General features: G+C 45.1%; 2 protein-coding genes across 3 annotated transcripts in view; one reads left to right on the forward strand and one right to left on the reverse strand.

Moving 5' to 3' along the window:
• LOC129844698 (B-cell lymphoma 3 protein homolog) overlaps positions 1-6,567 on the forward strand; it is a 28,673-nt gene extending 22,106 nt beyond the window's left edge. The window contains exons 4-9 of one of the 2 annotated variants that reach the window (XM_055912743.1): positions 639-840; positions 4,309-4,397; positions 4,586-4,663; positions 4,927-5,094; positions 5,472-5,577; positions 5,659-6,567. In XM_055912743.1, the coding sequence (XP_055768718.1) occupies positions 639-840; positions 4,309-4,397; positions 4,586-4,663; positions 4,927-5,094; positions 5,472-5,577; positions 5,659-6,167 (1,152 nt within the window). In that variant the 3' untranslated portion in view covers positions 6,168-6,567. Of the gene's footprint in view, positions 1-638; positions 841-4,308; positions 4,398-4,585; positions 4,664-4,926; positions 5,095-5,471 lie in introns of both variants that reach the window. The other variant, XM_055912742.1, reaches the window with a different exon arrangement.
• A 101-nt stretch (positions 6,568-6,668) lies between these two features.
• LOC129844700 (mitochondrial import receptor subunit TOM40 homolog) lies at positions 6,669-13,834 on the reverse strand. The gene is made up of 10 exons (XM_055912746.1): positions 13,729-13,834; positions 13,015-13,226; positions 12,327-12,394; positions 10,445-10,537; positions 10,236-10,337; positions 8,348-8,453; positions 7,984-8,106; positions 7,812-7,888; positions 7,399-7,501; positions 6,669-7,240 (listed from the first exon to the last, which is right to left on the reverse strand). The coding sequence occupies exons 2-10, from the start codon at positions 13,223-13,225 to the stop codon at positions 7,101-7,103; spliced, it is 1,023 nt and encodes a 340-aa protein (XP_055768721.1). The 5' UTR covers position 13,226; positions 13,729-13,834; the 3' UTR covers positions 6,669-7,100.
• Positions 13,835-15,798: the final 1,964 nt, after the last annotated feature.

The raw sequence follows: 15,798 nt of genomic DNA on the forward strand, positions 1-15,798 counted from the left end.
CACTGCATCTCAGTGCTATAGGCATCACTACAGACCCTGGTTCGATTCCAGGCTGTATCACAACCGGCCGTGATTGGGAGTCCCATAGGGCGGCGCACAATTGGCCCAGCGTCATTAGGGTTTGGACGGGTTATGCCGTCATTGTAAATAAGAATGTTCTTAACTGACTTGCCTATTTAAATAAATAAAAGTCCACAGCAATTTGCAGTTGTCTTTCAAACTGTCAGATAGCCTAGGACTACAGAAAATGTCACTGCAAAAGTTTAACATTCTACAATCCCTTCCAAAGACATTGGATCAAGTTCGCTATTGCCTTTAGAAAATTGCCTCGCCTAATTTGGATACTTCCAAAGTATACAGCAAATAAGGGCGTTATCGTCACCATAAAAGATGAATGATGGACGTTTTTCAGCCGGTGTTTTAACGTAAGTTCACACACGCAGTTTCAGAACGGGTCTATAGCGGGAAACATGGCAAGTTTATAAATCAATACTTTTGTACGTGCGCAGTCTTTTCATAAATGGTGACAGCAGATATTTAGTGTGAAATGTATCCAACGTTTATGAGGCTCCTGGTTTTCAAATGTTCTTGTTTAATGAGATTGTTGTCTAAAGATGAATTATCTCCCTCTTTCTCAGACCCCTCTTCATCTGGCTGTGATTACCCATCAGGCCCAGCTGGTGGGGGCGTTGCTGCGTGCGGGTGCTGACCCGCGGGCCCTGGACCGTAACGGTCAGACAACGGTCCACCTCTGCTGTGAACACGGCCAGCAGGCCTGCCTCTCTGTGGTCCTTTCCCACCCCTCCATCTTGACTTGCCTGGAGGTCAGGAACTATGAGGGTAAGTTACTAGTTCTACTATGTTGGGATCGATTCAATTTCAATTGAGACAATTCAGGGGATAAGTTTAAATTCCCCTGAACTTTCCAATGCGACCTAATTGACAGTCTGTTTCTGCTATAGCCAACTCCTTTGTGGTAGTCATGCCAGACATGACTTGGCTAAAACAATAATAGATCTTTATTTATTTCGCCTTTATTTAACCAGGTAGACCAGTTGAGAACAAGTTCTCATTTACAACTGCGACCTGGCCAAGATGAAGCAAAGCAGTGCGACAAAAACACAGGGTTACACAAATAAACGTACAGTCAATAACAAAATAAAAATAATCTATGTACAGTGTGTGCAAATGTAGAAGAGTAGGGAGGTAGGCAATAAATAGGCCATGAGGCGAAAATAATTTCAATTTAGCATTAATACTAGAGTGATATGTGCAAGTAGAGATACTGGGGTGCAAAAGAGCAAGAGGATAAGTAATAATATGGGGATGAGGTAGTCGGGTGTGCTATTTAAAGATTGGCTGTGTACAGGTACAGTGATCGGTAAGCTGCTCTGACAGCTGATGCTTAAAGTTAGAGGGAGATATAAGACACCAGCTTCAGAGATGTTTGATTCAGAGATCATTGGCAGCAGAGAACTAGAAGGAAAGGCGGCCAAATGAAGTGTTGGCATTGGGGATGACCAGTGCAATATACCTTCTGGAGCGCGTGCTACAGGTGGGTGTTGCTATGGTGACCAGTGAGCTGAGATAGCTTTACCTAGCAAAGACTTAGATAGATGACCTGGAGCCAGTAGGTTTGGCGACGGATATGTAGTGAGGGCCAGCCAACGAGAGCATAGAGGTCGCAGTGGTGGGTAGTATATGGGGCTTTGGTGACAAAACAGATGGCACTGAGACAACATCCAGTTTGAGTAGAGTGTTGGGGGCTATTTTGTAAATGACATCACCGACGTCAAGGATCGGTAGGATAGTCAGTTTTACGAGGGTATGTTTGGCAGCATGAGTAAAGGAGGTGTTGCAAAATAGGAAGCCGATTCTAGATTTAATTTTGTATTGGAGTTGCTTAATGTGAGTCTGGAAGGAGAGTTTACAGTCTAAATCAGGCATCTAGGTATTTGTAGTTGTCCACATATTCTAGGTCAGAACCGTCCAGAGTAGTGATGCTAGTCGGGCGGGAGGGCGTGGGCAGCAATCGGTTGAAGAGCATGCACTTAGTTTTAGTAGCATTTAAAAGCAGTTGGAGGCCACGGAAGGAGTGTTGTATGGCGTTGAAGCTCGTTTGGAGGTTTGTTAGCACAGTGTCCAAAGAAGGGCCAGATATATACAGAATGGCGTTGTCTGCATGGAGGATCACCAGCAGCAAGAGCAACATCATTGATGTATACAGAGAAAAGAGTCGGCCCGAGAATTGAGCCCTGGCACCCCCGTAGATTGCCAGAGGTCCGGACAACAGGCCCTTCGATTTGAGACACTGAACTCTATCTGAGAAGTAGTTGGTGAACCAGGCGAGACAGTCATTTGAGAAGCCAAGGCTATTGAGTCTGCCGATAAGAATGGGGTGATTGGCAGAGTCGAAAGCCTTGGCCAGGTTGATGAAGACGGCTGCACAGTACTGTCTTATCGATGGCGGTTATGATATCGTTTAGGACCCTGAGCGTGACTGAGGTGACCATGACCAGCTCAGAAACCAGATTGCATAGTGGAGAAGGTACAGTGGGTTTCGAAATGGTCGGTGATCTGTTTATTAACTTGGCTTTCAAAGATTTTAGAAAGGCAGGGCAGGATGGATATAGGTCTATAACAGTTTGGGTCTAGAGTGTCTCTCCCTTTGAGGAGGGGGATGACCGCGGTAGCTTACCAATCTTTGGGGATCTCAGACGATATGAAATAGAGGTTGAACAGGCTAGTAATAGGGGTTGCAACAATTTCGGCGGATAATTTTAGAAAGAGGGTCCAGATTGTCTAGCCCAGCTGATTTGTAGGATCCAGATTTTGCAGCTCTTTCAGAACATCAGCTGTTTGGATTTGGGTGAAGGAGAAGCGGGGGGGGTTTGGGAAAGTTGCTGCAGGGGGTGCTGAGGTGTTGGCTGGGGTAGGGGTAGCCAGAGGGAAAGCATGGCCAGCCGTGGAAAATTGCTTATTGAAATTATCGAAGATTTAATCGGTGGTGACAGCGTTTCCTATCCTCAGTGCAGTGAGCAGCTGGTAGGAGATGCTCTTATTCTCCATGAACTTTAGTGTCCCAAAACGTTTTGGAATTAGTGCTACAGGAAGCAAATTTCTGTTTGAAAAAGCTAGCCTTAGCTTTCCTAACTGACTGAGAATATTGGTTTCTGACTTCCCTGAAGAGTTGCATATCGCGGGGGCTATTCGATGCTAATGCAGAACGCCACAGGATGTTTTTGTGCTGGTCAAGGGCAGTCAAGTCTGGGGTGAACCAAGGGCTAGATCGGTTCTTAGTTCTAAATTTTTTTGAATGGGGCATGCTTATTTAAGATGGAGAGGAAAGCACTTTTGAATAGCAACCAGGCATTCTCTACTAACGGGATGAGGTCAATATCCTTCCAGGATACCCGGGTCAGGTCGATTAGAAAGGCCTGCTCGCTGAAGTGTTTTAGGGAGCGTTTGACAGTGATGAGGGGTGGTTGTTTGACCGCGGACCCATTACGCACGCAGGCAATGAGGCAGTGATCGCTGAGATCCTGGTTGAAGACAGCAGAGGTGTATTTAGAGGGAAAGTTGATCAGGATGATATCTATGAGGGCGTCCATGGTTACAGATTTTGGGTTGTACCTGGTAGGTACCTTGATAATTTGTGTGAGATTGAGGACATCTAGCTTAGATTGTAGGACTGCCGGGGTGTTAAGCATATCCCAGTTTAGGTCACCTAACAGTACGAACTCTGAAGATAGATGGGGGGGGGAAATCAATTCACATATGGTGTCCAGGGCACAGCTGGGGGCTGAAGGGAATCTACAACAAGTGGCAACGGTGAGATGTATACTACTACCCCAAATAAAGCCAGTAACCCCCCCCAATGTTTACAAAATTCATGCCTAATGTATGGGAATTCCCATATTCATGTGGGAATATTTGAGTTGCGACACAGATACTAACGTTATATGTAGCACACATTTCAAATGGTTGCTTGACTGACTTAAGTTGTGTAAGTTGAATTGCACTGAAAGTGACCTACCCATTTGATATGATTAGAGCTTAATCTACTGGTATTATTGATTCTCACATCCCCCTGTTTGACTCAGGCTGTGGGTCCCATGGTGGTGGGTGTGTGAGGCAGAGAGGGGAAGAGGGCATTTCCTGCTGTGGTGGTCTGTGTGACAAGTCTGGGCACAGCATGGTTTGCCTTGTACTCAAAACAGCAGAAAGCCCCTAGAATACACATGGGCTCTGGAGCGTGTGCGCGTGTGATTCTCTTCTTAACTGCTTATTGTTCCCCCCTCTCTCCAGGCCTCACCCCTCTCCACCTAGCTGTACAGGGTGGACACAAGGAGCTGGTCAGAATGCTGCTGGATGCTGGGGCGGACATCAACGCTGTGGTCAGTCACCTTCCTCCCCTACCTAACTCTCCATCTCTCCCCTTAATGCTGGGCCATTTCAAATGGGCTTTGAGTTATTCTGGCATACTGAACCTACTGCATCATCCAATTACTCAATACCAGGTATTACTCTTTAGATTAATTCCTGTTCCACTTTACAGTGTCCCCATTCTCCTCTCTCTAAGCAGGACATCAAGAGTGGCCACAGTCCTCTCATACACGCAGTAGAGAACCACAATATGGACATGGTGCACTTCCTCATAGAGGTAAGGCTACGTGTGTTGTATGTGACTCAGCTGTTCTACTGAAGTCAGCTCAACTATATTTAAAATGGTCAGTAGGTCCTCCCCTGTTCCCCTTTTTAGGTTTCTTTCCTTTCTGGGAAAATGATTTACAAGAAAAACGTTAAGTGACTCTGTTTAGTTCCACATCATCATCAAAGACTAACCATGTTACTTATTTTTACCGCTTATATCTTCTCATCAATCTCCCGCTTCGCTTCCTCTGTCCTCTCTCCCTGCCCCCTCAGAATGACTGTAATGTGAATGGCCAGTCGTACAGTGGCAACACGGCCCTGCACAGTGCCTGTGGGCGAGGCCAGGTAGACACAGCCAGGCTGCTACTGAAGAACAGAGCCGACAGCAGTGTGAAGAACTACCACAATGACACCCCCGCGATGGTGGCCAAGAACAAGAAGGTGAGGGAGGAGAAAATTAATGCACTGGATCTATGGAAGAGGGTCTCTGTTTCACGCTAATCAATAGCTTTACACGTGTAGGAGAATAAAAACTGAAGTTAGTGTGTTAAATAAACGATAGTGTGGACATAGGACTGAACTAATCCTTGTGGGTGCTTCCCTCTAGTGGCTGTACCTAATAATGATTTTCTTGTCATTGGCAAAGCAACAACACAAACTGACAATGACAAACCGTACCAACAATAAAACACACAAATAATCTAAGGAATGCTATCACTCAGTAGCCCCACAGATGCAGTGAACTCACTAGTTGTCATTGCAGCACTGTTAATGTGTGTCCACTCAGGTAACCTAACCCTTTAGATCGCTGTCCTCAGGTAACAGATGTACTACGAGGGAAGGGCTCCAGAAACCAGCAGCCCAAAGCTCAGCAGTGTGTACCAGCCTCACCACACAGGAGCACACCCCAGTCACAGAACAGAGGTAATGGTGAGACGAGCACGTATTTTGATGTCATGCATTCGGGCACACAGTTAACTCATCACACCCCTCCTCTGTCCCCAGGTTCCCCATCTCCCAGCCTTTCACCATTGGCCACTCCCACAGCTTCGCCTCTTCACCACAGCGCATCCCATTCCCCCAGGGCACCTCCCACTCCCTCCCCTCACAGCCAATCAGCAGAGAGCCTGTCAGGCCGCCAGTCTCCAATGAAGATCCAGGAGAGCGAGCAGCTGCCTGTGAGGCTTGGCTCCGACAGGATGACTGCAGTGGACAACAGCCTGGCCCAGAGAAGGACCTACTCACTGACCCACAGCTACCCTCCAGCAATGCACCACCAGCCCCCCATCACTGATGCTCCTATAGGACATCTACTAGCCTACTACTCCCCTGGAGTCCAGAGACCTCTTTATCCAGAGCCTCCCTTTATCCTCCTCCACACCAACATCCCTTACCCAGCCACTGTCTCTACTGCCTCCCAAATGACCCCTGGGCAATCCCGGCCCTCCAGCCACTGCAGCGACCAATCAGATGTCTCCATCACGAGCGTCAATATGAGCAAAGGTAACAGTTGACAAAGAGGTGCGCTTTCAGTGTCCCTGCTGAGTTAGGTTCCACCACTGTTTGAGTTATTGGTTGGTGACTAGAAGGACTTGAGCTTAAAACAAGGAGGAAGTTTATTTACTACTGTTGGACTATAGAGCCTATGCTGGTATGATTATGTACTTGTAGCGCTCAGCTGGATGCATATGGATTTGTAAAGAGACTAATACGCTGGAAGAATGAACGTTATTGCAGTTTCCTGAATAGACTTAATTCAGAACTGTTATCACCGTGTGTGTGATGGCTGTGTGGAAACTGGAGCTCCACCAGGAGGTCTTGAATGTCGCTACCTTACTTGAAATTCATGATTATTTTTCAGGCTCTCTTTTCTGGGTAACTGTTGTTTACTTTGAATAATGTAGAATTGATAAGTCCAAGAATAAATATTTTTCTACATTATTTCCTCTCATGCATAGCACCACACGGACACATGCACGACCTTAATGGTCTTTAACGTCATCAAAAGCCCAAAATACAAAAGTTGTTTATTTATGATTCTAAATACATTTCATCACGGTCTGGTGAAAACCTCAACTCCATTTCTGCCAATGTTTGTTACATGTATTAAAAGCAGTAACTGCACTCAGTGTACTCTGAACATTTCATGACTCTAGGACCAAGATAATGTAATCAAAATTCTTCTGAAGTTTGGTAATTGTATATTCGTTAATAGTAAAATATAGCTTTTTTCCCCTTTCCTAAAGAATGTATAATTTGAAAATTGCCAAATGTATGAGGTTTTCATTGGAAGGAAATAGACTTGTGCTACAATATGTAGGCCTGGCATAGAGTAACTCTCTGCCCCACAATTCACAGTATAGGAGAGTCTCTGAATCCAGTAGATACATACATGACAAGTGCTGGTCCATGCATGGCCCAGTGTGTCGGAGGCGGCTGGAGGAGGTCTAGCCGACGGTGACGTTGACGCCACACTGGAACGTGTTCTTCTTTTGGTTAAGGAAGGCTCCCAGGGCCAAGGAGAGAGGCAGGGGCAGCAGCTTCTTCTCCAGGACCGCCCCCACCACCCAGTTACTGTCTACCGAACCTGGAGACAGGGATGGAGGGGAGGGACAGATCAGGAAATAATTCAGACCTGGGACAGCAGGTGGATGAACTCTGGCCAATCAATGACATTAAATGGATCAATTAACCCTAGAGGTCTGACTGAATAGCTGTGCTGTAGAGGGACAGACAGTTGCTTACCTTTAAAGAGCAGGTTGGCTTTAGGGAGGTCCAGCTGGTACCCAAACAATACTGCGGTCTCCTGCGTCCGCATGCTGCCCTCAAACTCCACCCCCAGCTGCAGCTGAGTTGATAGAAGGACAACAAGATGGTCTCAAGCAGACCTAGCATTGTGGTGCTACATAGCCTCAAGTATTTCAGTGGGCTAACACCTCCATGTCAGAAAAGGAGTGGTCCATCAGCATGGTCAAACTTTCAACTAAGCACAACTCATAGGAGAGGGATGGTACTGTGCCTGTAGTCGTGGTCTAGAGATGGTAGGTTACTAGTGGATTCTCAACTATTTTGCACAGTGATCCACACTAAAGCTTGAGGAGTTGTGTGGTCTAGACTGGGGGCAAGGTAGAGGTGATAGGATAGCTTAGTTTGGATACCTGGTCATTGGCTCTGTGGTAGTACGTTGCATGAGCACCAGCACCTCCTAGAGTCAATGTGGCAACATAATTATTGCCTGGAGTAAAAACAAGAAGAATATTAATCTCAGTGACCTGACCAGTAAAACTCCTGGCTCTAACAGAAGGTGATGCGGGTCAGAGTGGGTCTCACCTGTGTATCTGCCCATTAGAGAGGTGACTGCTCCCTCCTCTCCAGGCCTCCGGTGGTAGACCAGCTCTCCTCCCAACGCCAGGGCTGGACTGATGGACTGGAGGTAGTGAGCCACGATAATACCTGAGGACAGCAACATCAGTCATCATAGATGTTACAGTAGAGCACAAGAAAAGGACTCATGTCTGAATAATAACCAGCCCGTTTACAGAGGCCATCATAACGTGTGATCAAAAGGCTGGGTAACAAGAACATTATTGCTGTAATTGATGAAGCTTCCACACAAATGTGCTTGTAGGAGAGATGGGTCGTTTTGCAGCATCATGGACCACCAGTGAAGTCTTTGATGAGAAAACAATCCTACCAGAGCCGAGGAGGACGTCTGGGTTGCCCAGGGTAACAGCAGATGTGAAGTCGTCACCGCGGTACTCCAGGTCACACTGCCAGTTCACAAACTTGTGCTGCTGAGTCTGTTGAAATAACAAACGCATTATTGGAAATGTACAGATTAATAAACAGTAAATTGAATATACACTACCGTTCAAAAGTTTGGGGTCACTTAGAAATGTCCTTGTTTTTGAAATTAAAATAACAAAAATGATCAGAAATACAGTGTAGACATTGTTAATGTTGTAAATGACTATTGTAGCTGGAAATGGCTGATATTTATTGGAATATCTACATAGGCGTACAGAGGCCAATTATCAGCAACCATCACTCCTGTGTTCCAATGGCACGTTGTGTTAGCTAATCCAAGTTTATCATTTTAAAAGGCTAATTGATCATTAGAAAACTTGTCCTGATTTAAAGAAGCAATAAAACTGGCCTTTAGACTAGCATCAGCATCAGCATTTGTGGCTTCGATTACAGGCTCAAAATGGCTAGAAATAAAGCACTTTCTTCTGAAACTCGTCCATCTATTCTTGTTCTGAGAAATTAAGGCTATTCCATGCGAGAAATTGCAAAGAAACTGAAGATCTCGTACAACGCTGTGTACTACTCCCTTCACAGAACAGCACAAACTGGCTCTAACCAGAATAGAAAGAGTGGGAGGCCCCGGTGCACAACTGAGCAAGAGGACAAGTACATTAGTGTCTAGTTTGAGACTGCGTTGAGACTGGTTTTGCTGGTACTATTTAATGAAGAGCCAGTTGAGGACTTGTGAGACCTCTGTTTCTCAAACTAGACATTCTAATGTACTTGTCCTCTTGCTCAGTTGTGCACCGGGGCTTCCCACTCGTTCTATTCTGGTTAGAGACAGTTTGCACTGTTCTTTGAAGGGAGTAGTACACAGCATTGTACGAGATCTTCAGTTTCTTGGCAATTTCTCGCATGGAAACAAAACAATGATTTATTGTGGAACTAGGATTCCTGGCACTGCATTCTGATGAAAGTTCATCAAAGGCAAGGGAATATTTATGTTATTTCATATTTTTGTTGACTCCAACATGGCGGAGAAGGGCTGAGCGCTGTCTCAGATTATTGCAAGCTGTGCTTTTTACTAAAGTATATATTTTTTTAATCTAACACAGCGGTTGCATTAAGAACCAGTGTATCTTTAATTATATGTACAACATGTATTTTTCAGCAAAGTTTATGATGAGTTTTTCTGTTAGATTACGTGGCTGTCTAAAATTTCTCTGGACATTTTGGTGCCATTTGTGACCATGGCGGCAATGTAAAACCCCGATTTGTAGCTATAAATATGCACATTTTCAAACAAAACATAAATGTATTGTACAACATGATGTCCTAAGACTGTCATCTGATGAAGTTGTTCAAAGGTTAGTGATTAATTTTATCTCTATTTGTGGGTTTTCTGAAAGCTATCTTTACGCTGAAAAAATGGCATTGTGTTTTGGGCTATTGTGGTCAGCTAACATAAATGTTGTGTTTTCGCTGTAAAACATTTCAAAAAACGGACATGTTGGCTGGATTCACAAGATGTTTATCTTTAATTTGCTGTATTGGACTTGTGATTTCATGAAATTATATTATATGATATCCCTGTGGCGCTATGCTAGTCAGCGTTTCTGATGAGAATGATCCCGGATCCGGGATGGGTGGTCCGTAGAGGTTTTAACAATGTCTACAATTTATTTCTGATCAATTTGATGTTATTTTAAAGGACAAATCATTCGCTCTCCTTTCAAAAACAAGGACATTTCTAAGTGACCCCAAACTTTTGAATGGTAGTGTACATAAACTTCCTGATCCTGGTGTGGCGTTCCCCGTTCTTCACAATGACGTACCTGGATGGCTATTTTGGAGCGCACAGCGCTGGTGAGCTGGTGGATAACCTGGGCGTTCAGACTACCGGTGTTGTCCATGTCTCCCACCATGACTGGGAAGGACTGGGGGGGTTCAACACATGAAACAACAATATTATTAGAGTATAATAATATTAGGGTAAAATGGCTGAGAGACCATTTCCAGACCAGACTAGTGACAGTTACTTTACCTCAGCAGGTCCTGTCTGTTGAGTGCCCACGTAGGTGGCACCAAACCGGTAGCCAGATTCAGCCAAGGTGCTGAGAGTGACTGTATGACTGACCTGTAGAACAGATACAGCAGACATCCAATAAAGTGGCAAACAATATAGTATTCTGATCCATATGAAATAGGACAATCACCACCTTGAGCTTTACAGCCTTGAGGGTTAGATAGTTCCTTTTCATTGTATAATAGCTCGCACAGAATGCATACTAACGCTGACTTTAACTTACTGGCTGCATCTACACTGCTCAAAAAAATAAAGGGAACACTTAAACAACACAATGTAACTCCAAGTCAATCACACTTCTGTGAAATCAAACTGTCCACTTAGGAAGCAACACTGATTGACAATAAATTTCACATGCTGTTGTGCAAATGGAATAGACAAAAGGTGGAAATTATAGGCAATTAGCAAGACACCCCCCAAAACAGGAGTGATTCTGCAGGTGGTGACCACAGACAACTTCTCAGTTCCTATGCTTCCTGGCTGATGTTTTGGTCACTTTTGAATGCTGGCGGTGCTCTCAATCTAGTGGTAGCATGAGACGGAGTCTACAACCCACACAAGTGGCTCAGGTAGTGCAGTTCATCCAGGATGGCACATCAATGCGAACTGTGGCAAAAAGGTTTGCTGTGTCTGTCAGCGTAGTGTCCAGAGCATGCAGGCGCTACCAGGAGACAGGCCAGTACATCAGGAGACGTGGAGGAGGCCGTAGGAGGGCAACAACCCAGCAGCAGGACCGGTACCTCCGCCTTAGTGCAAGGAGGTGCACTGCCAGAGCCCTGCAAAATGACCTCCAGCAGGCCACAAATGTGCATGTGTCTGCTCAAACGGTCAGAAACAGACTCCATGAGGGTGGTATGAGGGCCCGACGTCCACAGGTGGGGGTTGTGCTTACAGCCCAACACCGTGCAGGACGTTTGGCATTTGCCAGAGAACACCAAGATTGGCAAATTTGCCACTGGCGCCATGTGCTCTTCACAGATGAAAGCAGGTTCACACTGAGCACATGAGCACATGTGACAGACGTGACAGAGTCTGGAGACGCCGTGGAGAACGTTCTGCTGCCTGCAACATCCTCCAGCATGACCGGTTTGGCGATGGGTCAGTCATGGTGTGGGGTGGCATTTCTTTGTGGGGCCGCACAGCCCTCCATGTGCTCGCCAGAGGTAGCCTGACTGCCATTAGGTACCGAGATGAGATCCTCAGACCCCTTGTGAGACCATACGCTGACACATGCACATTTGTGGCCTGCTGGAGGTCATTTTGCAGGGCTCTGGCAGTGCACCTCCTTGCACTAAGGCGGAGGTACCGGTCCTGCTGCTGGGTTGTTGCCCTCCTACGGCCTCCTCCACGTCTCCTGATGTACTGGCCTGTCTCCTGGTAGCGCCTGCATGCTCTGGACACTACGCTGACAGACACAGCAAACCTTTTTGCCACAGTTCGCATTGATGTGCCATCCTGGATGAACTGCACTACCTGAGCCACTTGTGTGGGTTGTAGACTCCGTCTCATGCTACCACTAGATTGAGAGCACCGCCAGCATTCAAAAGTGACCAAAACATCAGCCAGGAAGCATAGGAACTGAGAAGTGGTCTGTGGTCACCACCTGCAGAATCACTCCTGTTTTGGGGGGTGTCTTGCTAATTGCCTATAATTTCCACCTTTTGTCTATTCCATTTGCACAACAGCATGTGAAATTTATTGTCAATAAGTGTTGCTTCCTAAGTGGACAGTTTGATTTCACAGAAGTGTGATTGACTTGGAGTTACATTGTGTTGTTTAAGTGTTCCCTTTATTTTTTTGAGCAGTGTAGAATATATATTCCTCTAGCTCCACAACTGACCTGGAAGTGATTACTCAGGCCCTTGTTGACCACCAGTCGCACTCCTTCCAACTGGATGGGGACCACCTCTGAAATGGCGTTAGAACCACAGAGATAGTTAGAGAACACAACTTTGTATCGGTTCCATTATGGCGTCTGAGAGCAAGGTCGCCTCCATTTGGAAGTAGTGAATTTTCATCTTCTACTAACTCGGAGTTGGTAAACAAACTGAAAGGGTGCAATCTGCCACATGGAGTGAGTTGTTTGAACAGGTATAAAAGAAAGGTTGGCGATTTACTGCCACCTGCGGTTATGGAATGTTGCTCACACGTATAATTCATTGGCTGATCCCTCCTGATGACCTGGAAGGAATTATGTGATCCTTCCTTTACAAATAGCAAGTCCCACCCAGTTGATTTCAAAATGGTTTAAGTCCTCAATGGTGCTGCCCTTGCTAAAACTGGCTTTTGGGCACTAGAGTAGTCCAGGTCTATGGTCAGAACAGAAACTGTTCAATGCAAACAATGTTTTATTTGAGCACAATCTAAAATATGGGATAAAAAAAAAAAATCTGAGGAAAAACACACCTCTCAAATAAATGATAGAGCATAAAATCTGCCATGTCAATGCCCAGCCTATTTGAACAGGAAGGATGCACCTGTACAACTCTGATGACATACCGCATGACATGACTGTGTATGATCCTTACCTTTGCACTTGCGGTGACACTCCTCATAGGTACCAGGGTTGGGGAGGGGGCTCCCCGTTTCACCTGCTGGCTGTCCGGGGACAGAGGGGGGAGGGACGGAGGGCATGGAGAACCCTGGGGGGACTGACACCAACCCAGGGCCCCCCTGGACAACACCACTGCCTGGGGCAGAGGGGGGAGCGGGGGAGCTGGCAGCCAACACATTGCCCATGCTGAAGCAGAATGAGAGAGAGGGATGGGATAGTTTATGTTATGTAAATAGTTACTAGCTAGTGGCTAGTTATCCAACTCTAGGCATTAACTGGGACAAAGACTAGCCCAGCTAGGTCAAGGCCAAAGGGTATTTACCCATAAACGTGACGTTAGCTGGATAGCATATGCCCATTCATACCAACCACAATCACCTTTCGTTTTGGCCTTAAGTAACCATCCGTCTTATGCAACCATACCAAACGTAAGATACTGTATCATACTTAATGGAGTATCTCGGATTTACGTACAGAAAAATACGAAATGCTCTGAGATCTGGTCGACTTGACTTACAGTCACTGACTGAGCTAACGTTTGCGTGCTAATGTTGCTAGCGATAACAATTACAGCACCGTACATGCCTCAGACAAAACTGTAACACCATCAGCTTTCTGTAATAAAGACATGTTTTACAGTTGTCCGTTTCAGGCAACTATCCTTCAAATGTGTTAGCGAGCTACTCACGTTGACTGTTCGTGCGTATTCAGCAGTAATTCTAGCTACACACCGGCAAAGTTCCACAACCTTCCGGTGCACATTTAGGCCCGCCCACCGTCCTCTATAACCCCATGGATTGGGTAGTGTACCTACAAAATCAACTACCATTGGCCAGCACATCCAACTACTTGGAATCCCCTAAATATTGCGTGATGTGCTGGGTTGATCACCTAGACAGAACTCTGAAATGACTGAGCTGCTATCTAGTTAAACACTAACGTAAAGTCGTTGAACCAGAGGTATGGGTTGAATGCAACACGTGTATAACTACAGCCATTTATCAAGTCCGAGTTTCCTACTTCTGAATAACACAATATTACGACATTAATAGGCGTATTTTGCGCCTTCCAATCGGTTGAGTCATTCAATCCCACGAGGCAAGACATTCCAAGGGTAATCATTATATGCACACAGTGGTCGTCTTCCTGTGATTCTTTCTACATGTAGAATGTACAGTACCAGTCAAAAGTTTGGACACACGTACTCATTCCAGATATTTTCTTAATTTTTATTATCTACATTGTAGAATAGTGGAGACATCAAAAATATGAAATAACAAATATGGAATCATGTAGTAACAGTGTTAAACAAATCGAAATATATGTGAGATTCTTCAAAGTAGCCACCATTTGCCTTGACAGGTTTAATACACGCTTGGTATTCTCTCAACCAGCTTCTTAAGGTAGACACCTGGAATGCATTTCAATTAAGTGCCTTTTTGAAAGTTGTGATATTTCTTTCCTTCTTAATGCATGAGTCAATCAGTTGTGTTGTGACATGGTAGAGGTGGTATACAGAATAGCGCTATTTGGTAAAAGTCCAAATAATGGCAGAGCAGCTCAAATAAGCAAAGAGAAACGACAGTCCATCATTTCTTCAAGTGCAGTCGCAAAAACCATCAAGCACTATGATGAAACTGTCTCTGAGGATCACCACAGGAAAGGAAGACCCAGAGTTACATCTGCTACAGAGGATAAGTTCATTAGTTACCAGCCTCAGAAATCAACTGCACCTCAGATTGCAGCCCAAATAAATTAAAGTAACAGATAACATTAACTGTTTAGAGGAGACTGTGCAAATCAGGCCTTCATGGACAAATTGTTGCAAAGAAACCAATAATAGGAGACTTGCTTGGGACAAGAAACACCAGCAATGGACATTAGACCAGTGGAAATCCATCCTTTGGTCTGACGAGTCCAAATGAGATTTTTGGTTCCAACCACTGTCTTTGTAAGACACGGAGTAGGTGAATGGTTGATCTCCACGTGTGTGGTTCCCACAGTGAAGCATGGTGGTGGTGTGATGGTGCTTTGCAGGTGACACTGATGTATTTAAAATTCAAGGCACAGTTAACCAGCATGGCTACCACAGCATTCTGCAGCGATACGCCATCACATCTGGTTTGCGCTTAGTGCGACTATCATTTGTTTTTCAACAGCAAAATGACCAAAAACACCTCCAGGCTGTGTAAGGGCTATTTGACCAAGAAGGAAAGTGGAGTGCTGCATCAGATGACCTGGCCTCCACAATCACCCGACCTCAACCCAATTGAAATGATTTGAGATGAGATTGACCGCAGAGTGAAGGAAAAGCAGCCAACAAGTGATCTGCATATGTGGGAACTCCTTCAATACTACCTCATTAAGCTGGTTGAGAGAATGCCAAGTGTACAAAGCAGTCAAGGCAAAGGGTGGCTACTTGAAGAATCTAACACATAGCTTTGTTTAACACTTTTCTAGTTACTACATGATTCTGTGTTACTTCTTAGTTGTCTTCACTATTATTCTACAATGTAGAAAAGGTGAGTAAGTGTCCAAACTTGACTGGTACTGTATATTGTGGTATCTTAAACGTTTTCCGGATTTATCATTAACACCACATCTGACCTAGCAAATGTAATGCATACATATAGCTAGTTTCACAACAGGCCTACGCCAAATAGGTTATGCATACTTCCCACAATGCAACTTGTCAAAAATACATGCACATAACATTCAGTGTGATGAACCAATACACATGAAAACTTAGACCCAGGAA

Source organism: Salvelinus fontinalis, unplaced genomic scaffold (genome assembly GCF_029448725.1).
Source record: "Salvelinus fontinalis isolate EN_2023a unplaced genomic scaffold, ASM2944872v1 scaffold_0204, whole genome shotgun sequence".
NCBI classification, from domain to species: domain Eukaryota; kingdom Metazoa; phylum Chordata; class Actinopteri; order Salmoniformes; family Salmonidae; genus Salvelinus; species Salvelinus fontinalis.

Bases quoted from the DNA above. Each gene is read 5' to 3' on its own strand.
- LOC129844700 (XM_055912746.1), bottom strand. From the start codon at position 13,225: ATGGGCAATGTGTTGGCTGCCAGCTCCCCCGCTCCCCCCTCTGCCCCA. The intron at 12,395-13,014 runs GTAAGGATCATA...ACGCCATTTCAG, and splicing joins GTGTCACCGCAAGTGCAAAG to AGGTGGTCCCCATCCAGTTG. The intron at 8,107-8,347 runs GTAGGATTGTTT...TGCTGTCCTCAG, and splicing joins AGACGTCCTCCTCGGCTCTG to GTATTATCGTGGCTCACTAC.